This window comes from Grampus griseus (assembly GCF_964374135.1).
Source record: "Grampus griseus genome assembly, chromosome: 9".
Taxonomy (NCBI): Eukaryota; Metazoa; Chordata; class Mammalia; order Artiodactyla; family Delphinidae; genus Grampus; species Grampus griseus.
The window spans coordinates 51,820,272-51,843,248 of record NC_139003.1 but is presented as its reverse complement, the minus strand read 5'-3'; the positions used below and the strand labels follow the sequence as shown (position 1 = coordinate 51,843,248).

The window sequence follows — 22,977 nt, the reverse complement described above, 5'->3', positions numbered from 1 at the left end:
TTACCTACAGTTCAGGCTACAGAACGGGAGTTGAATATAGATGAGGTTCTTTAAGAAAGAATATTAAAGTCAACAAAATATTTTAAAATCAATTCCAATTTTTCCTCATTTATTCAGTCCCAATATATAAACATATAAAATATATAAAATATAAAATCAGACACTTAAGGATTTTGACTACTTTCTTCATTGAAAAGAAATGGTAGGGTTTGTTGTCAGCACCAAATGAGTACAATACTTGGAAAATCTCCGTCTGATATAGGACAAGATCCAGCTAAATCAGGTGACTAAGTTATATCCAATATTTCATATCATTACAAGTTAATGGAAACAATCAGTTTCATAATATGGGCCCCAAGCGTATATTGTAATTCATTATTATGTGGATTTAACTTATATTTGAGTTATATAAGAATAATCGAAATGAAACTTTCAGAAGGGCAGTTTTCTCCTTCCTTGTGCATAACGACAACATAATGGGACCAAATTAAGTACCTACCATTGCCAGACAGAGTAATGCCAGCCTTTGCATCATCATTGTAAGGGAAGTAAGTGCTGCAGTCCTCACCTACCCAGTGTCTGTTACACACACACTTCAGCTCATTACTGCAAACCTGAAATCCAAAATCAATCTAGAGTCAATGCCAAGTCTCTGGTGCAGAGGCATGAAAAATAAACATTAATTTCTAATTATTATATGCCTAGAATTTGATGGGCCTGAAAATTTATTGGTACTTTCTTCCTACTACTACTTTATATCTTACTCAAGTACTTAAAAAAATATTTTCTAGAGATCAACAGTTGACCCAGAGGGAACAGTGAATTTTAACAGAGGAGTGAATTTATACGTCTAAAACAAAAATCAATGAAATGATTGGTTTGAATTTCATTAACTCAAATTTTATGAGGGAGATTTAAAAAACTAAGCAGAATTATAATCATTTGCCAATTATCCAATACAAAGGTTTCTTTCTTCTTCTTCTTCTTCTTTTAAAATAAATTTATTTATTTTTGGCTGCGTTGGGTCTTTGTTGCTGCACGCGGGCTTCTCTCTAGTTGCGGCGAGTGGGGGCTGCTCCTTGTTGCGGTGTGCAGGCGTCTCATTGAGGTGGCTTCTCTTGTTGTGGAGCACCGGCTCTAGGCGCATGGGCTTCAGTAGTTGCGGCGTGTGGGCTCAGCAGTTGTGGTGCATGGGCCTAGCTGCTCCACGGCATGTGGGATTTTCCCGGACCAGGGTTTGAACCTGTGTCCCCTGCACCAGCAGGCGTATTCTTAACCACTGCACCACCAGGGAAGTCCCTAAAGTTTTCTTTCTTCTAAAGAAAGGATCTTTATACCAAAATTTTATTCATCTTTTAGGAAGCAGATGAGATAAAGAGAAATCTGACAAAGAAGAGGGGAGGCCTGAGGCTTTGTAGTGGTCTGAGAAGAAAGCTTCACAAACCGTAACCTGGGCACCTCAGCCCAAGCTCTAGAGATTAGCTACCTCAGGGTCATGGAAACTGAGAATTCCCTCAAACAGAACCTAGGGAAAAAATTCACATAAAATGGCACCAAATTTTTAAAAATTATCAGACAATAATGTCTTCATTTATATAGCCAGGAAACAGAATCTATACCTAAGATCCTATGATTTAAAGCAACTTTGAAAGGAGTGGGAAGTAGGAGAGAATTCAGTTAGGGTTAAGATCAGAGAAGCGCTTCAGGAGACAGATTTTGACTGGATAGGTTTGTCTTTTGTCTGCTTGAATTTGCCAGAAGACAACATACATGCAGATCTAAATGTAACTATAAAATATGATTAACAAAGTGCAGATTTCAAATTAATTCAGATTAGCAAATTTCTGCAGATTAACAAACATGCAGGAAGAAAAAAAAAGGCCTGGGTTTGAGACCCCACTTCACCACTATCTTTTCAACAGACCATAACGAGGCCAACTGGTTTCTCCAAGTATGTTTCCATATCATACAACAGCACCAGTGACATAGTGACGAGAACAGTGACACCGATGTACAATGATCATAATAAACCCCGTCATAGCTAATGTTATTGGACACTCACTATGTCACAAGGATCGTTTTAAGTATTACATATAAGTTACAGGTGTTAATTCATTGGTTCTTCACAACAATCCTGTAAACTAGGCAATATTATTATTCCCATTTTACAGAGGAAGAAAGTGAGTCACAGAGAGGCTAAGTAGTTTGCCCAATCTCACCCAGTTAGTAAGGAGTAGAGCTGGGATTTAAACTCAGACTGATTCCAAGCCCATACTCTTAACCTACCTGATGTATACTATATAGAGAATATCTACTGTATTTCTCATTTTAATTTCTGTCACATATACAGTTATATTAAAAATACATAGAATATAACCTTTATAATAATTATGCATAATTATTAAAAATTATTGGATGCTCTTTGCCACCTGATTTACTTGTGTCTATCACTCATTTACTCATTCCTTAAACAAATAGTTAATTGACACAACTGTGTTTCACACTCAGGACTTCTAGATGAATAAGATACAGTTATTCATTAGCATAATGATCAAGAAAGAATTCCATTATTCTTTTCTCCCATCCCCCCAAAAAGCATCTCTCCCTAGCATCCTCTTCATTATTAAGGAAAGAAGACTTAGCAGATCTCTTTATAGGAGCAGAACAACTTACTACATGTCTTCTCTATTCTCCTGTGCCATCAGAATCCCTATCCTTTGGCAAAAAGTAACAATTACTAATACCTCCCTAAGGAAATTCTTGGCATATCCCTTAGGGATATACATGGAATGACCAGGATTGAAGGCTTACAATTCCAGGACAGGGGTCCTTTACCTCAACTGGATAGTATAACCAGTTTAAGCAAAGAATCCAGAAGGAGAATAAAAAAAATCATAGCACATGCCAAAAGAAAAAGAAGAGGAAGTTTTCGTTAGTGTACGAATTCCTAACTGAAAATGTCAAAACTGGAATCACTAATAGAGCATGTTTATTTAACCTATAAATTTACTTATATAGGACCTACATTATCAGATATATGACTTAACATATAGAATTTGGTCTTTTAAATACCACCATTCTTTCCATATATTTCTGAGAAACATTTCCTTAATTATTCTGCTTCTATTTCTAGAAGTTATCCTCAGCAGGTACCTACTGTTGTGGCCAAGGCAGTTACTTATGGTCTGTTCTAACCAGTCAGTGCCTGGATCATACCAGTTGTTAAATATTGTGGCCATTGCCCCTGCTTTGCACTCCCTTTTTTATCCCATTATAGTTTGTTAAAATTTGTCTCCTAAGTCACTTGTAGAAAACTAGCATTATATTAAAGATCAATTTAACCTAATAGGAGAGGAAGATGGAAGAATTTGGTCAGGAACATTAAAGTTTTTCATATCCCCAGGCTTTCACAGATTACACGGCAGACATATTCAAATGACTATGACCACATGACGGTTCACATACCAGCTAGAGAAACATGGACAAGCATGTTTTCGATCATTACAGAAATAAGCAGTTTAGGGTCTTGTCTGTTTCTGTGATATAAAAGGACTGAATAGTTCCCCATGGTGAGGTACTGAATACTTACTCCATTTCCTGAACAAACAGTGCCTTCTTTAGTGCTTAAACAAGTACTAAAGTTGAAGGAAGCCACAGGAAGACACCTGTGTTCTAAGCACATCATTTGGGGACCACAAGGTGTCCCATCTTCCACATAGCCAAGGTCTACATCTTCGTCAAGCTTAACATGCCCACCACTAAAAATAAATGGAGAGCAAAAAGAAAATGGGATTCCGTGAATTCATTTATCTTGAGAACATGCTTAAAAACTTAAAAGTAGGCAATATCACTTTCTCTATTTTCTCTTTATTACTAATAAAAAACAGTAGCATAAACATTTTCAACCTTTAAATGGAGACAGAAATTGAATCTTTTGATCTAATTCCTTTCAGAGATATTGATATATCTTAAGATTTAAACATAATTATTATAACAAGGGCCTGAATTGAAATGGTTTTATCATTTTGCCTTGGCTATCACGTACAAGTCAAGTAAGCCATTATTACTAGCATTTGACTTAATAAGTAGGTTTTAAGATGTCAAATATATTTCAAACAAGGATGAGAATTTTTGGTTTGGGTTTACATTTCCCAAAAAAGATTGTTCTATTAACAAATTACAGCTGACCTTTGAACAGGTGGGGTTTCGGAGTGCCACCCCCCCCCGCAGTCGGAAATCCAAGTTCCACGTCCACAGATTCAACCAATGGGGAGTTGTGTAGTGCTGTAGCACATATTTATTGAAAAAAATCCACGTAAAAGTGGACCCTCATAGTTCAAACCAGTGTTGTTCAAGGATCAACTGTATATTTGAGAAGACTATACTACTGCAACAGCTATTTAAAATAGCAAGCCCACATATACAGGAAAAAAAAATAAACAGGATAAAAATAAATAAACAGGATGGGAAATGAAAATGTATATTCATAATCAATTTATGCATATGGTACCATGTCAGTGCTACTATAAAAATCTCCATTCTTTTTATTTTTAGCAAAATTATGCATGCACATGGAGACAAATTGGTTTTTAAAATGCAATAAAGTGATCCACTGCCCCCTACTGCTCCGTATTTCCCTCCCTGAAGGAAACCAGTTTCTACTCTTAATTGACTCATTTGTTTTTTATGTACATATCTTTAAATAATGAGTTTGTATCACTATTTTTAATTTTTCCATTTTAAGTATTATCAATTGACTTCCCTCTATGGAATTTGAGAATTCTTCTCTCCCCTACCTTCTATCACATATTTTGTTGATCGATAGTTAAATCAATAACAAATTGTGCATTATTATGATTATGTAAATGTTATTTAGTTGAGTGATATAGTACGCCATAATTAAACCCCTTTCTTTTCCTTGTACAACTTTTTTGTTTTCCCTCAGATTAGCAAGTCTCTTATTTGTTTGTTGAAGTATCACTACCTCAAAACTAGTCCAATTCTGCTATCAAAATCTCCACTTAAGATGTGTCTGAACATCAGTTCACCTTCCTGAAATAATCTCTCCTGGAGTTTCCACCTGAAGTTTCCTCTGCTCCTATCTGATTTGGTTGGCTCCGCTCCTGTAAATGGTTCAGAGCTGGACATCTTGGATTTCCCCTCACGATTCATTGGAGGATTGCCATATCTCTCTCCATGGTGAGTATCTTGTTTCCTAAATTCCCTGTGTTTCTTTCTTAGTTTACTTCTTCATTTTGTGCAGCACAATTTCTAATAGCTTCCTGAGAAAGGACATAGGGGAGTAAACTCAGGGGAAACTTGCGTATTTAAATGTGACTTTATTTTCTACCCTCACACTTGATTCATATTTTGCCTGGGTACAGAATTCTAGTTTGGAAATCATTTTCTCCATTGTCTTCTGGATCCCAGGGCTCTTGTTGATAGACCCTAAACCATTCTAATGTCTGATCCTTTCTTTCTTTCCTCTCTGGAAACAGTTGGGATCTTTTTCTTTGTCCTAAGGTTCTGAAATTTCCTAACGATAAGTTTTGATGTGTCTCTAATTTCGCTCATTGCACCTTGCACTTGGTGAGCCTGGCAATATGGAAATTCAAGTCCAGCAGTTCTAGATAATTCTCTTGGAGGTACTCATTGCTAATTTCCTCCCTGCTGTTTTCTCTGTTCTTTATTATTTCCATTCCAAAATGGGGAGCTTTGCTCTATGTTCCCTTTCTTTGCCTCTTTGCCCTATTTTCTGGGAGATAATTTCAACTATTAAATTTAATTTCTGCCATCGTGTTTTTAATTTCCAACAGCCTTTCTTTTCTTTTCTTAATGTTCCTCATTTTTAAAAATAGCACTCTATTCTTGTTTCATGATAGAAATGTCTTATCTCTGATAAATGTTGATAGCTGGTTGCTGTATTTTCTGTTGTCGGTTTCTCTCCCTCTCTCTCTCTTTTTTCATGTTAGAGTCTTTCTTCACAAATCTGATAATCTGCTCATATTTGAGTTGGGGAACCAGACAGATGATTAGAAATTCTAGGACTTTCTGACTGAATACCAATGAGGCTGGACCACTTCTATACAAATCTGATATTGATATTTCCTGCTGTCCTTCAGTTTGGAAACCTTCTGTTTTATTTTTTGCAGACTGTAACGCTCAAATCTTTCATGGGAGGGTGAGCAATCCCCAGTTTAGCTGAGTCAGGGAAGCAATCTGTGGATCTAGCAGCTTCTCTAACAGACTTCACCTATCTTCTTTATTTTAGATCCTTTCCCAATCTCCAACTCGTTTACTCCCTCTTCCAGAAGAAGATGACACTGCCCATTTTTGAGCTTTTCGGGACTGACAGTATGTATTGGGTCATTTCTTGGTTTTCCCCATTACTGACTTAGGACTTCAGCTTTCTTAGTTTTTGTTTGTTTGTTTGTTGTTTATCTATTTTATTTTATTTTTAATTGGTGTACAGTTGATTTACAATGTTGTGTTAGTGTACAGCAAAGTGAATCAGTTATACATATATCCACTCTTTTTTAGATTCTTTTCCCATATGGGCCATTACAGAGTATTGAGTAGAGTTCTCTGTGCTATATAGTAGGTTCTTATTAGTTCTCTATTTTTTTTTTTTTTTTTTTTTTTTTGGCGGTACGCAGGCCTCTCACTGTTGCAGCCTCTCCTGTTGTGGAGCACAGGCTCCAGACACACAGGCTCAGTGGCCATGGCTCACAGGTCCAGCTGCTCCGCGGCATGTGGGATCCTCCCGGACCGGGGCACGAACCCGTGTCCCCTGCATAAGCAGGCGGACTCCCAACCACTGCGCCACCAGGGAAGCCCTCTATTTTTTATATATAGTAGCATGTATATGTCAACTCCAATCTCCCAATTTATCCCTCTTACCCCCTGGTAACCATAAGTTTGTTTTCTACATCTGTGACTCTACTTCTGTTTTGCAAATAAGTTCATTTGTACCCTTTTTTTAGATTCCACATATAAGCGATATCGTATATTTGTCTTTCTTAGTTTTGATAATCATCTACCACACATCCATTTGCTCTCCACATTCCAAAATTTTGTTGCTGTTGTTTCCCCTCCCTTTCTCTGCTTCCCTGTGGATAAATGAATTCTAAAAAAGATCCATTTGGTGTCATTTTAGTGGGATTTCAGAAGGGAGCAAAAGAAGATGCATATATTTAATCTACTGATTTTACCCAGAAATCCTCTTTCATTTCCCTTAGTAAGAATGAAATGCAAACTAAACCCTGAAAGATTTTACTGACCAATTAAACATAACTCTAGCCACCATATAACATTCTGCAGTCAACTAATTCTCTTCTTTTCATATCTTTTCTGTCAGGATTTCCTTAATCACCTCTATGGACTAGAGTCCATTTCATCTTACTAACATACACATGGACTGAAAACAGAAGCAATCCTAAGCTACATTCCTGGGAAATAAGATGACTAATGTTCTCATAGAATGGTTAGACCATTACCTGCAGTTTAATGTTCTTGCCTGCTGTACAACTAAAGTAGATGTGATTTCACCATCGAGTTCTCCAAGCCTCGGGATATTACCAATGTTCGTACACAAAAGGTAACCACAAAGCACATCCCTGTGTCAAAAAAGTATGAAGTATTTACTTTACTTCTTTCTCCAAAGACAGTTAGAACAATAACCTTATCTAATTTTAGCATTTGTTTTTTATCAACTATACTATTTCCTCCAATTATAAGCAAAATAAAATGAGATCAAATTAGTTTACCCCTGCTTTAAGAAGTGTCTTCTCTGAAACTCTTGTTGGTGCACCAAAATCCCAACTGTGTTCTAGCCTTTCCTTTATTGTCCATTTAGTATTTATCTAAAGGAAATTACCCATGAAATAGACTTTTTTTATATCCAAATCTCTTTCCCCATAACACATCACTGGATATACTAAAACATTTATAAAAATATTTGATAAGTGAATGAATGATCTTTGGATGAGTATTCTTTTAGAATACAGTGCTTTCTTCAACCTGTGGCACCAGAATTAAAGAAGAGATTACACATTTCATATACTTTGTAGATTCTCAACAACATAGGCTCATGATCCCTTTTTCAATATATGTCACTACTCCCCCAGCTATCACATACAATTCTAGTTTAACTTGTAAAATATTTTCATTTGTGCTAAATACTATCTTACTTATTCTCTATATTTAACACATTTTAATTGTTAATAGAATAATGATAAACACATGTTCTAATAAATATCTTACAAAGACTGATTAGCAGGCCAGCAAGACTATATATGGAAATATTAGGCTTTATCAGATAGAAAAAGAGAAAAATTAAGACTTGTATCTATCACCAACACAGAAAAATATGTATTATTTCATTCTTGAAAAATTTTTTTTAAAGTTATGTCATTTTATTATATCTATCATAAATGAAAATGCTTTCTTAACATAGAAGAGATATGCACTGAACATTTTTTTGTTGGAGTTTACTAAATACTTTAGGATATATAAAAAAATTAGACATGATTTTTATCCCCAAGGAAATTATACTCTGCATGAGAAGAGAATCATATACATTAAACAATTATAAAACATAGAGTTGGCAAAAAGGGCCATAAAAATAGTACAAAGGGCTGTGGGAGTTCAGTGGAGAATAGGGAGAGGATTTATTTTCAGAGTAAATCCAGAAATAATTTACAGAGAGAGCATTGTCCAAGCGGGACTTTGAGGATGGCTAAATTTTTGGCTGATAAAGGAGTGAGTATACAGGGTGCTTCCTAAGGAATGAATAGCACACACACAGGCGTGGAGGTAGGACAATAAAATGTATTAGAAATAGCCAGGTTTGCTAGACTTTGGAAGAGCAGAAAAAACAAAATATGTAGGTTGGGGCCAAATTGAGGAAGAGGTACAGAGCCAAGCTAAGGTTCGATTTTGTTTGTTAAGCAAGACAGTACGACATTCAGCAAAGTGGTTAAGAGGGAGCTCTAAAATCAGACTGCTGGAATTCTAATTCTGCTTCTGTTATATCCTAGTTACATGACCTTGGTCAAATTAATTAACTGTGTCTCAGTTTTCTCCTCCATAAAACAGGGCAAACTGCCATAAAGATTAGATGATATAGCTTATGTAAAGTGTAATACAGTGCTTAACGCATAGTGCGCATTCAATAGATGTTGGGTATTATTCTTACTATTAATTAGGTATGTGGAACCAGTGAAATTTGAACAAAGAATTTTTGACATGGTCAAAAAGATTCAGGAAAAGATTATTCTGATGGGAGCATGCTAGAGACTGCTGGCATTGAAAACTAGTAACAGGCTGTTGTAATAGTTGTAGGGTTGATATAGGTCTTAGTTGGGGTAATACAATAGAAGTAGAAATGAAGGGATGAATTAAAGACAAAGGGTAGAGGAGTAAAAGAGAATAATGAACATGACTGGGCATTTGGACAAGGAGCCAGAGGGCAGGTGGCATCAGGGATCACCCTGAGGCTTCTAGACAGAAGGACAGTGAGATATTAAGACCTTTGGCAAAATAGGCCTTTATAAAAGTCAGAGCCAGTTAATTCAATCTACCAGCACTGAGGACATATTCTGTTGGCTTTCATTTTTGTTGCCTTTGAGATGCTGACAGGTGCCTTCTAGGTGAGAAAGTCCTGAGGCAGCTATAGGCATGGCCTGAGCCTTAGGGGAGAGGTCAGAACGCGTGTTAAGATTTGGGAGCTTTCTGCAAAGGTGATGCTGGAACTGTGGGAAGAGATGAGGTGAAGAGAATGCTTTACAGGATGCAGAAAACAGGAAAGTCCTGGTCGTTCAAAAAGTAGTGCCTGCAACTGAGGTATAAACTCTAGCTAATTTCTCCATCTCACCGTTTGTTGCACTGTATCCATGTGTCTTTGTCTTTCCCACAGTTACCCTTCTCGGTGCCTTCAATATTCAGTTTCTCATAGCAGTATTTGTCTGATGCTGTCACCTCTGAAGCAGAATAGAGTTTTCTATCAGTGAGAGATACACCACATGAGTTGTTCAGCATGTCAGCAGTAAGGGGAAAACACGCACGACGGACTCTCCTTCACTACAATGTTATCAATTCCAAAAACTGTAGCTATGGTTCACAAGAGTTCCCTATATCAAAAGCATCCATCACTCAGGTACATTTTTCACAACTGCTCCTTTGAAACTTGGAAAACAAATCTATTTAGATCTTTGACAGGACTCAGGCTATAGGTTCTAAGAACAACACTCCTCAGAATTTGGCCAGTCATTAGGGGAAGATGCTACCAAATATTTCATTGAATAAATACTCAATGCTTTAATCTCAGTGCCAAATATAAAGCACGAATTTCTCACTCAGCAAGTTTTATGAATCATAAAGACAATTTTATTAAACGAGTGATGTACTATAATTAAAGATTCAAGATACAGCAGTATTTCCACCTTGTTTATTAATTCTTAACAGCTATCGAAAAATGTTACTCTACTTTTAAACAAACTTGAATTCCGGTTAAATCTCTGAAAGTCAAATCACATTTTTAAGTCATGTCAGCATCTTTGTCAGGATTATTTTTGCTAAAGCCAAGGTTGATAGATGGAGCCATCCAAGAGTTAGATCAAAACGACTTTTGCAAATTACTCAAAGATGATTGTCGGTATGTATATATAGATATATTTTAAACTAATTATATTGGTAGTTTCTTTTCCTACTTCTTGCTGTCAGCCACTAATTTTTCTTAAGGGGAAGAAGCACAAACCATATTTCTTTGTCCAGAGCATAAACCTACATAACTAAATTTTCCTCCCATCCCCATGTTTCTCTAGTTGTTCCAAAGAGAGCATACACTTCCCCTCCCAAAAGGATTATAGCCACTGTTTGTGACAATTAAGGATTATCATTATATTTATAGCTTGCTTTCTAATACAAATCATCTCTCGGAAGAGTTTAAAACAAAAACTGCTTTCAAAAGGGCCAGTAATACTTCTGGAAAATATATCACATTTAAATATACATTCAAGTTAAATATGTTTTAGATATAAATGTTATATGTTTCCCCCTGAAAATCTGATGAATTTTGAAAGAAATAACATTAAAATATCTTTATGATATGGCAGAAATACCTCAACAGAAATTCACCTATAACTAGGAAAACCAGCTGGAGTTTAAGAAAGAGAGTTAAGGAAGAAAAAGCAATTCTAGCTAAAATGCTACAGTTCTTATCCAAGGGTCCATGTCCATTCCATGTGGTTGATGGGTTTTGCCTAAGGATGCTAAAGGCAGCATAAGAGGAGCTAAAACCCAGGTTTGCTCTATTCTCCAAGCTGCATGCACTAGAGTGGACTTTACCTGCCTGGAAGCAAAGACACTTTCTGTCCAAAGACACTGCCAGCTAGCCAAGAGGTGTGGAGCTGTATCTTCTCAAAGAAGGTGCTTTTCTCTAATTTCCACAAAAGTGCCCCTGCTAAGACCTGCAGTGGCTTTGAAAATCCCCTAGTCATAAAGTAGTTGAAAAATTATTTCCAGCTCACATGTCTTTGGGCCAGATACCATACTTTGAAAAGGATCAAGCCATACTATTTACTCACTTTGCCCCCAGATGTACTTGCATTGTCTATCCCTGGTTTTACATCTTCCTCCAAAGCAAATTCCCTAAAATGGAAAAGCATACCCATTAGCGACACGACGTCCCCTTCTGTCAGATAACTGAAAAAGAAAATATGACTAGGAAAACTAGTAGATGAGTATTATAAAGGCCTTTTATCTTCAGAGTTGATTACAAAACATTTAATATGATCTTCCTACTTTGATAAGACTTCAGTATTTCTTTCACGCTGGTACACGTGAAACATTTAGGTAAAGATGAAGTAACTTACCTGGACACCATCACAGGAATAACCATCCATCTTATGAATATTGGGGGCACACTAGGAAAAGAAAACAGAAGTATGAACCAAATGCACAGCAAAATATCAAGATGAGCTAATCCCTTGATAAATATTTTCATTTTAAAAATAAAGTCTGATAATATAGGATAGTCTCCCAAACCATCTGAAAATAAAAACAAACAAGATCAAGAGAAATCAAAAGGAAATGTAACAATTGGTGCACTTTCCCCTAAAAATATGGATCGACCAGAGGCAAAAGTAGTTGATTTGTAAATCCTTATTTACAAATAAAAAGAACTGACAGCAATGACTCAGCAATGACACAGACACACTATTCCTCAGAGCAAGAAAAACAAGAGCACAAGACAAAAGCAAGGAAGATGACAACAGATGGAGCCATAGGTATGGTTTCCTCTTTTTCACCATGAGAAGTAACATCGCCCTTACCCTTAAAATGACTCTCAAGCAAAGGTCTACCCTGGACATGTTAGAAAAAGACATGCTTTAGAGCCCACCCACCCCCTTTTCTTTCCTTGTAGCAATTGCAGAAAAGACTGCAAAGCATTCTTATGTGGATAGAAACAGAGTGTAATTTTAAAATTTATTATACCTCTTTTCTAGCATTATAGTAATTACATACTCATTTGAGAAAAGTTAGAAAATGTGAAAAAGTAGGAAAAATTAAAGTCTCTCATTTTCCTACAACCCAAAGACAACTATTTTTTATATTTTGGTACATTTTTTTCCTCTACCATTTTCTACAAAATGTGATTTTTTTTTTTTTTTTTTTTTTTTTTTGCGGTATGCGGGCCTCTCACTGCTGTGGCCTCTCCTGTTGCGGAGCACAGGCTCTGGACACGCAGGCTCAGCGGCCATGGCTCACGGGCCCAGCCGCTCCACGGCATGTGGGATCTTCCCGGACCGGGGCACGAACCCGTGTCCCCTGCATCTGCAGGTGGACTCTCAACCACTGTGCCACCAGGGAAGCCCAAGATATGATATTTTTAAACATAAGGGTAATCAAGTTATAGATAATGTTTTATATTCTGTTTCAGCCCTTTACTTTCATCATACAAGTTTCCTCACGTCATAATAAACTTTTTTGAAGGTATCATCTTGATAGCTGTAACACATTGCCCTGAGCTAACAAACCATATAATCAATGTACTAAAATATTTAGTTATAACTATCTCCAATTTATGCTGTTACAACCAACGGAACAGGAGCATCTTTGTACATACATCATTTTCGGATTTAGAATTCTTTTAAAATCCCTGCTTATCATATAATCACATTTCAAAGAAGTTGCTCTAATATACTTTCATTCCCAGAGCCCATTCACTGTATCTCCATCATCACTAGGTGTTAGCTTAGAAGCATAATGCTAATTAGATAGTAGGAAAGGAAAGTACTTTTACACAAAAGATCTTTAATGTCTTAGGATGACTACCTTTAAAATAAAGCATTTTTAATGGTTAAAGTAGATATACCACTACTGAATCCCTCTTCTCTAGAGAAAAGAAGATGTGGGCAGTCTTCATTTTGCATGAATTTCACTCACACTAGAGCATGAATTTCACTCACCGTGGTTTTGTTAAACAACACCAGTACCCCAAGGACACAGTTCCAATTTCAGTTACCACAATAGATTAACTGTGAGTAATTGCATGAAGTACAAACTTTGCTACTAGCTCTTCAGTCCACTGATCACTAGGTAAACAAGAGATGCCCATCACAGTCAATGACCCATCTAGTCACTTCTTTCAAAGTCTGTTGGTGATTGCTCGCTGAGCATCTGTTCATTCAGTTCATGCACGGACAACAGAGAATGTAGATTGTCACCTCTCTCTCTCTGGGTGATACCATGTGACATCTTACAAAATCGAATAATTGAAAGAGGAAACTGGCCAACAAAGATGAAAGTGCACCAAAGAAATGAAAAGTGATGACATTGGAAGAGAAATTCAAGTCAAATGTAAATGGTGTGATAGAAAAAAATCACTATGGGAATGGAATGTTGATACCACTGTTCAGCAAAAACTTCCCGTTCACAACTTCACATCTCTTGGAGATATTTCAGGACATTGAAAGCACAAAGGATAAAATGTCAAAAGCTGATACAAACTTAGAAAGGAGTGTGGCAATTCAACAAGGCATAGAAAAGATGCTCACCAAGTGTCATAAGGTTTATGACCAGGAGAAGGTAAGCACAGCTCAAACTACTCTTGGTAAGTTTTTTAACAAAGAAATAAGATACTATAATTTTCAGTGTTTCTGTTTTAATTTAATATGCTAAATAAATGTTAGGTTTTTTTTTTTGTTTCCCTATTCATTTAAGACCAACAGTAAGAGAGTTTTTAATCATCTGACATTTTTTAAAGATAGCAGAACAACCGTAACTTTTTCCATTGATTACTAGAATAACTTTACGTGGTTTCAGCTTGCATGGTCATTTGTGTTCCTGCACTAATATGCAAAGTAAGGACTGCCTACATACATGTACACTGAAATCTGTGAACCCCTGACAAAGTTTATCAACTTCCCTATCCTCCCTATTGACAACTAAATGATATTAAATTGAAGAGCAGCTATTAGTGGCAACCTCTGTCAGATAAACAAGAGTCAAGACAGGTCCCTTTTCAGAACCCAATACCTCGTGGGTCTCTCTGCCTTGGCTGACTCCTGTTTCAACCAGCTGAAGAGAAAGAGTCTCTTTGATTCCTCCTTCACTAACTAGACAAAAAGCAAATGCCTTTTACCCTCTACTTTAAACAAAAACAAAATAGTTAAGGCACGTATGTATACAGTCTTAAATTAGTTCAACATTAAGACAAAATCACGCCGAACATCTGCTCAAGCTTTGATTACTGAAACTTCAATTCTCAAAAAATTAATAAAAGGAGGGTGAGAGTTGACATGAAAGAGAAACATGAGTATCTTGTCCAGTTCCATTTCACCTGGGGGTCAGCACACTAAACATACTCCTACTTTTCCCCCATCGGGTTTAGAGAAATTATTCGTAAATTACCTGGCTTGAATTTCCTGAGCATGTTTCACGAATATCACAATCATTTACTGCTTCACGGCATACAGTTCCCATAGGCTGAAACTAAAATGAACAAAAATCAATGTGCAAAGCTGTCAAAGGAAAAAAACTCTCACAGTATCATCTTTAAAAAAAGAGAAATGAAAAAAAAAAAAGAGAAATGAATATTTTTTTGGATAGGAATAGCTTAAACTAGTTTAAGATGGAAATCTGTGAAAACCACAGTTACTGCATGAAATGTCAACTTAATTGTTCTCAGAGTTTCTCACATATAAAGTAATTTGCATAGTCATCACACATAAGCCTTACAAGATCTTGTTAAAATAGGATGTGCTTGATGGTACATCTGTACCAGAAGGACAGTCAGTCCAAGTTCTAGTAATTCTTCCTTCCAAAGAGCTTTTGGATTTACACTTTACCCTTCATTCTTACTGGCACCTTTATCATATTTTTCTTTTTTACCTCATCAGCCAAGAATTTGGAAGTTACATTTTGGACTGAATTGTAAAAGTTAGATTTTCTGGCAAAGCTGTTTCCTCCCATGCTTTCCTTTACCATCTTCTCTCCTGCCTAATTTTTATACAGATCTATAGCTTGGTCGTTTATTCCTTTCTTAATGTTTCTATTATTTGTATTTGTGTATGAGAGTTTTTTTGTCTGTTTTCAACTCAAGTATTTTTTGTAAGTGTGGGAGTTGTACAACTAAATTTTATGCTTGTTGGATTCATAAATTGCAAGAGTATTCATTATAACAAAACAAAGAGATCTATAAAATTATCATCCTTCTCCTTCCCTCTTTAATCCCACTCTCTTTCCTGCTCCAAAACGTTACTATTTGGGGAGGGATCCTTCCATGCTTTTATCTCTGCTCACACAAACATACACAGTATTCGGGACCCCTCCCCACCCATCCATACACACACACACACATACAACTTTCATCTTCTCTCCCTTGTTCACGACCCTCCAGGCATTTCAGTTTCCTGCTGTCCATAGAACATGAGCAGCACACTGCCAACTGCAATCAGGAGTTCAACAGACATTTTTCAGAAGATCAGAACAAAACTTGTGTTCATTCATTCATTCACCAAGTGTTTGCTAGGCACTTAAAATGTGCTAGGGACTCTCTAGCCACTGGAGACTCAGTGGAGAAGAAAACACAAGAATCCTGCTGGCAAGGAACTTACATTTCAGTGGGAGTACATAAGCCATAAAAATAAGGAAATAAGCAAGATAAGTTAATTTCATAAACTCTGGTTCTCTTCCTCCTTGGGATTGGTGCAAGCTACAATTCTAGAACTTCTGAGGTAGAAGTTCGAGCAGGTTTAAGGTAGAGTTTATGTGAGAGTGTAAATGTTCAAGAACTGTCAGGAAACCTCTGAAAGAAAGCATAGTAAAGGAGAACTTGTTCTAAGTGCTGGGATAAAGCAGTAAATAGATCAACCCAAATCCCTGCCCTCTTGGAATTTACATACAAATAAAAGGAGAAAAAGAGTAAAGAAGTAAATAACCAATGAGTCCCCAAATTATGGTTTGAGGACAAACTTTGGTTGGCTACCTGTTTTTTTTGTTTGTTTTTTGTTTGTTTGTTTGTTTTTTGCGGTACGCGGGCCTCTCACTGTTGTGGCCTCTCCCATTGCGGAGCACAGGCTCCGGACGCGCAGGCTCAGCGGCCATGGCTCACGGGCCCAGCCGCTCCACGGCATGCGGGATCTTCCTGGACCGGGGCACGAACCCGTGTCTCCTGCATCGGCAGGCGGACTCTCAACCACTGCGCCACCAGGGAAGCCCGGCTACCTGTTTTTATACATAAAGTTTTATTGGAACACTACCACACCCATTTACTTCTGTATTTTCGATGGCTGCTTTCAAAGAAAGAGTTGAGTAACTGAAACAGAGACCTTATAACCCACAAAGCCTAAACTATTTGCTATCTGGCCCTTTACAGAAAGTGTTTGCCAACTCTGACTTACAGATACATTATTATAAATACATACAGAAGAAAACAGAGATACATATGATTTCTCATCTTGTTCTTCCGTTCCCTCCTTTCCATTCACTCTTCTGCCTGACTCCTTTAGGGACGAGGGTCGGGGTGTGGTGTAGAGAAAGTGGCAGAAGAGATCTTACTTGACTGGTAAAGTTGTAACTTATACTCTGGGATAGTTAACCCTGCCGTTTTATTGTATATTTTAATTTTATTATTTTGTACTTGTTCCTGTCAATGATTATATCACAAAGAGTCTAACTGTAGAAATCCAAGAAAAAAATGGCATAATTAAATGCATTTTATGGATGGGCAGACTTAAAACACTGAGAATTAAAATAAATGATTGGGGATCCCTGGAAAGCAGCTGGTGGAACTGAGAGAATAAACAGTTGAGGTAGACAAAATGAAAGAATGTCTGTTTAACATTTGGTTTAATCTTCCTTTTTTAGAGAGCGCTTTCAGAGATCTCTGCCTGCGCTTTGCTTCTATTAAAACGCTGCCAGAGACACAGTGGTAACGTGGAAACAACAGAAATTGCTGCCAGCAAATGTGGGATGTAACTGCACATTTATTCCTTACTGCTGAGGGAGCCTATGCAGGTTATTTCACTTCCTGGAGACGGGCACTGCTCATCGGAAAAATCTGGATACTAATGCCCATCCCCAAAGTGTAGCCATGAGCATTATCTAAGACAGCAGTCTCAACAAGAGGACATGTGGCAATGTCTGAAGACATTGTGGTGTCATGATTTGGAAGGATGTTGCTGGCAACTAGTAGGTAGAAGTCAGGGATGTTGCTAAATATCCTACAAGACGTAAGACACACCCTCACAATGAAGAATTATCTGGCCAAAAATGTCAACAGTGCCAGGGTTATGAAACCTGGATATAGGATGACATAATTTGAAAGTGCTTAGTACAGTTTCTGGCACACAGTAGGGTATTTAATATGATAGGTTCATATTTCACCCTCTCGTAACTCATTAAAGTTAGTCAATCAGCAAATAATCAGTAAGAGAGTGCTGTGCATATTTATTCATTCATTCAACAATTATTTACTGAAGACCTGTACCAATTACAGTGTAAGTGCCTGGCTCTGCCTCCATAAAATGTACAGACCTGAGGGAGAGGAAGATATTGAACCTCAGAAATAATGTAGAATATTGTACCAGATTTTATATGAGAAGAGAAAAAAGATAGATTTCTTTGAGCAAGGTAAGCCCCAAGTAACTGTAGTCTTGATGTAGAGGCTTAAATATTTGCGGGCAGGTATAGGATACTGTTGGGAGGATGAAAACAGACAAGGTGGATAACGATGCATTAAACTCTCATGCACAACACATGAAAGGTGTTTTAATGTCTAAAGGGATTTCTTTTGTTCCCTCAACAGCTAATGCAAGAGATATACCAAGCTGAGCACCAAGAAGGGAAGGATCTATTGAATATCCACTTGGCTTTACAATAAAGGAAACACATCATTCAAAAAATAGTTTCATTTAGATTATATTACATTTGATTTTTATTATTGTTATTACATATATATGATAGCACATTAAATGGTTTCATTGAATGTGCATGCTCCTCAGAGAGGCAGTAGAGAGAGGACAAACTCTGGGGATTACAAACATTCAGGCCCTAGCTCCTGACTTGGTATAAGACCCAGGGAAAACTACTTAATCACTACAAGCTTCTGTGTTCTCATCTGTTAGATGGGAATAAAAATAGTAACTACTCCTGACAAATTTTGTGAGGCTCCTGTAAAGCACCTGGCACTTAGTCACTCAACAAATGTTAGGTCTTACTATTGTTATTTGCTTATATTTACCTAGCCTTAACAATTTAATCAAATATGTCCTCTTTTCTTTCAGCTGGTTATTACTCAACATTTATTTACCTTGCACTTTTTACAACAAAGACCATCACTGCACTGGGAGTCTTGAGTCAAGGTGCATTTCTTACAACACTCTGCTCCTTCAAGGACACATTCCTAAGGAATATAAACATTTGCAAAACGTCAGAGAATGGTGTCATTTTCCTGAAAGTACCAGGATATTTTCTAAAACCAATGTACAGCCTCAAAGTAAGCATCTTTCTTCCACAAATCTTATGAAATTTCTAGGCATAACACTTGCTCTTCATGTTTCAGTGTGTGAACCTGGAATAACCCCGAACAACCTAAAGAAATCATCCCAACACCCAGAGACTTACTGCCGGGGTCCCACAGTCACACTCCTCTCCAGTTTCAATGAAGCCATTGCCACACTCAGGAGGATCAAGAAGCTGTGGAATGAAAACCAAAAAGGGCACTAAAATGCAGAAAAATCAACATCAAAGACCTTACGAGAGACCACAAGTGCCACACCTACACTTCTGGCCTATCTGTCAGTCATTCCAAAATATATTTTTATTTTCCTAAACTGCAAAGTATGACTTCAGAATTTTAGAACTGGAAACTTTAGAACATAGTGTCTAATATTGTTTCCATTTCATATTTAATCATATTTTCATATATAACATACCTATCAAGCAGGGTCTGATAAGTGTCATCAAAATAAAAGATGATCTTGGCATTGACTAAAACCAAGCCAGATGGACTCCTGAAATTTCATTTCAAACAGGATGCAAGGGATTTGGAGTCAGACATCCGGATTCAAATTGTGGCTCAGCTACTTATCTTGCGCAAATGGCGTGCCATCTCAGAGCCCAAGTGTTTTCGTATTTAAGACAGGAATAATAATAATATTAGCTTCCCATCTACTTAATGAATTGTTACGAGGATCAAGTTCAATTACCTGCGAAAAGCCCTTTATTAACTGTTATTTCCTTGTGAAACAAAGTTTTTTCATGGACAATAAGGAAAACATCACAAAAATTAATAAATCTACTGATTTATTTAATATAAAATACAACTCTTCCTATTAAGATAGCTCTGCAGAGAACAGCAATAATAATTTGCCCCAGAGATGGAAGCAGTTTTTGGCCTGTACAAGAGTATATTTTGAGACTTTTATATTTTTTAACTTCCTGCTGATTTTATTATCTTTTGAGTATAATTTATCTTATGGTGATAGGTAAAACTAGTAAATAGCTGTTATGTTCCAGATATATAATATTCATTCAAAAGTTAATACAAGTTTACATATTATAGAATGGAAGTGAGTACACACCCACATGCATGCATGCACACACACACACTTTCTTAACCAACTAGAAGGAAAAAACAAGCAAACAAACAAACAAAAAATCAAGAAAGCAACAACAAAAGTCCCCACCTAATTTCAAATACTCTCTCCTCTCCTACAAAAGAATCAACTCATCTCTAGGTTTCATTTTTAGTTGAAAGGATCATAATGAATGAGGCAGCTTTGAAAGCCAAAACTAAAACTCTCCAGTTGAAAAAACACAGCTATTCTCTTACTCTGGGCTCAGAATAATCAATTAGTTTGGTTAAAAGACTTGAATTGTTTTTCATTTATAGAAGCAGGAATTTAGTTCCAATATCCCTTCTGAAGCTTTTGGAAAGAGTCTTAAAATTGTCAATTTGCTTTTCAGTGCAGTATGAAATTTCCTAAATTTCACTGGAGTGAACAGAGAATGAAACCAGGTAAATGATTACAAAGGCAATGCCACGTATCACGGCGATGTAGGGAAGCACTTCATAGTTCACATAATTACTGAGGACAAAACACTCTTCTTTAACATGGGAAGTCTTCCAAATGTATGATGAAGACCTGTTTTCTAGTCAGTAACCAGAGGATGCTCTGCAAGCTATGAAAGCCTCTGACAGTCTCAGTACAGACCTTCTCCTTTTTAGCAGACTTAGTTTTTATACTGAGAAGTATTGTAATTTTGATAGTTTTTATATTGAGAAGTATTGTAATTTTGATCGTACTGCTCATTCTGAAAGGCAGTGGTGGGGAGTAAAGAGGGGAGACAGGCCTCCTTTTCTACCAGTATGAATTGTGATTCGGTATCCAAAGGCAGGGGAGGGGGAATGTATCAAGAACATGAAAAAGAAAGGCAAAGTGAAACCATTTTTGTAAGCTAACCCTGAATCCTCATTTGGCCATATAAAAAGAAAATGGACATTTTTCAGAAAGCAAAACTAATTTCTACCTGCTTTTTATTCCCATCAGAATAACCCCAAATGCCCAAGATTAATTCAACTTAGAAATGTAGAATGTAGATATTTAGTGTATCTAGAATGTGTATATATATATAAGCTAGTTGAAAAGCTTTCTTCTATAAGACACAATGAATGAAAATCTGTGTTTACAATACTTTAGAAAGATTAATAACTAATAACTCTGATCACACTTATTACCTTAGAAGGTTTGTTGAAAAGGCAGGCACCACCTCCACTATTCAGGAAGTCATGATACTCTTCAATATTACACTGGGTGAACTTTTTAGGAAGATAATAGCTATAAAAAAGAAGAAAAGCAATAGCTGGGTACAATTTTAGTCTCCCTTGTTTGTAGATTAGTCTTAAAACTGAACACTGTTAACATTGTACATTATTCCTAAAAAAAAAAAAAAGAATAAATAAATAATAAATTCCACTTATGTATAACATTTGCATTCAATCCGTAAGAGTTTATTCAATAAGCAGTTTTCTAAATTCTTCATTAGGTGGCTAATAGTAACTACAGTTTGCTCATTATCTGCATATCCATTCAAAGGAAACACACCTATAGTACCTGTAATTTCCATCAAAGAGAGTTAGAAATAATTTATTTCACAATGAGTCTTTCCTAAATATTAAACCTGGGCTGGAACCCAAACTGCAGGGCATTCTGCAAAATAACTGACCTATAATCTCCGAACGTGTCAAAGCCATGACAGTCAAAGAAAGACTGAGGAATTGTTCCAGATTGAAGAGAACAAAAACTGACTGTGATGCCTGATTCTGAAGCGTTTGCTAAAATGACATGGAAGAAACACAGGACTGATCCTGAATGAGGGATATGAATTGGATGATTTTCTTGGTGGTATTGTGGTCCTATAGGAAGATGCCTTTGTTTGCAGAAAGGCACATAAAGTTAGGTATTTGGAAGTGATAGGCACCATGTAAAAACTTGCAATTCAGAGACAAAAAGGTTCTTTGTAACTATTCTTCTAACTCTTCAAGTTTCAGAGTGCTTCAAAATACAAAAAAAAAAAAAAAAAAAATTATACCCCCCCAAAATAATCAAGGGTCAATAGAAAAAAGAAACCTCGCGGTAGAGCAATTTGGAACTATGCATTAAGAATCTTCAGAATGTGAAATATCCTTAAATCTAGTAATTTTACTCTCAGAAATTTTTCTTGAGGAGTTGATTTGCTATGTGTGCAGAGATGTCTGAATAAAGATATTTATGGTGGAACAATTTATAGTAGCAAATAACATGAAAATAATCTAAATGTTCAACAGTAGAAAACTGTTAACTAAACTGTGATATATTAATAAAATAGAATACCATGTACTTATTAATATTCATGGTAGTGTTAAAGAATGAAGGCTCAGAAAAATGCTGACTATATATAATGTTAAGTAAAAAATGAATAAACTGTTATATCCAACATAATCCAAATTTTATAAAACAGTAAACATGTAAAGAGAAAAAACTACTGGATTTATTTTATTTTATTTTTTAGCCATGCCACGCGGCATGCAGGATCTTAGTTCCTGACCAGGGATCGAACCCATGCCCTGTACAGTGGAAGCACAGAGTCCTAACCACTGGACCGCTAGCAAAGTCCCAAAACTGCTAGATTTAAGCAGCAGTATTTTAACATTAACCACAGTTGTCACCCAATGGTGAGAAAAGAGGTGATACAAATTTTATTTTCTGTATTTTTCAAAAATTATTTTACATTGAGCTTTGTATAAAAGTGAAAACACAATTAAGATAAGAATGGAAAGTCTCTCCCACTAGTCTGTCCGTTTATATGCCTACTTCTTCCTAGCATAACGATTAACGCTTAAGTGAACTGACTAATGGAATTTACGATTATTTACCCTAAACTCATTTACCAAGTATTTCATGCCAAACTCTCCAAATAAAGTTGTCTTGG

The 22,977-nt window shown here is 36.5% G+C and overlaps 1 protein-coding gene across 12 annotated transcripts in view; it reads right to left on the bottom strand.

Annotated features, from left to right (window-relative positions):
- Positions 1–22,977, bottom strand: part of ADAM22 (ADAM metallopeptidase domain 22) — a gene marked incomplete at its 5' end in the record, with an annotated part of 241,786 nt that overhangs the window by 34,274 nt on the left and 184,535 nt on the right. For all 12 annotated transcript variants that reach the window (XM_082662233.1, XM_082662232.1, XM_082662231.1 and 9 more), the window contains 10 exons: positions 500–614; positions 3,590–3,758; positions 7,497–7,616; positions 9,875–9,980; positions 11,586–11,649; positions 11,874–11,924; positions 14,914–14,994; positions 18,815–18,907; positions 19,129–19,200; positions 21,245–21,344. In XM_082662233.1, the coding sequence (XP_082518359.1) occupies positions 500–614; positions 3,590–3,758; positions 7,497–7,616; positions 9,875–9,980; positions 11,586–11,649; positions 11,874–11,924; positions 14,914–14,994; positions 18,815–18,907; positions 19,129–19,200; positions 21,245–21,344 (971 nt within the window). The remainder of the gene's footprint in view (positions 1–499; positions 615–3,589; positions 3,759–7,496; positions 7,617–9,874; positions 9,981–11,585; positions 11,650–11,873; positions 11,925–14,913; positions 14,995–18,814; positions 18,908–19,128; positions 19,201–21,244; positions 21,345–22,977) is intronic.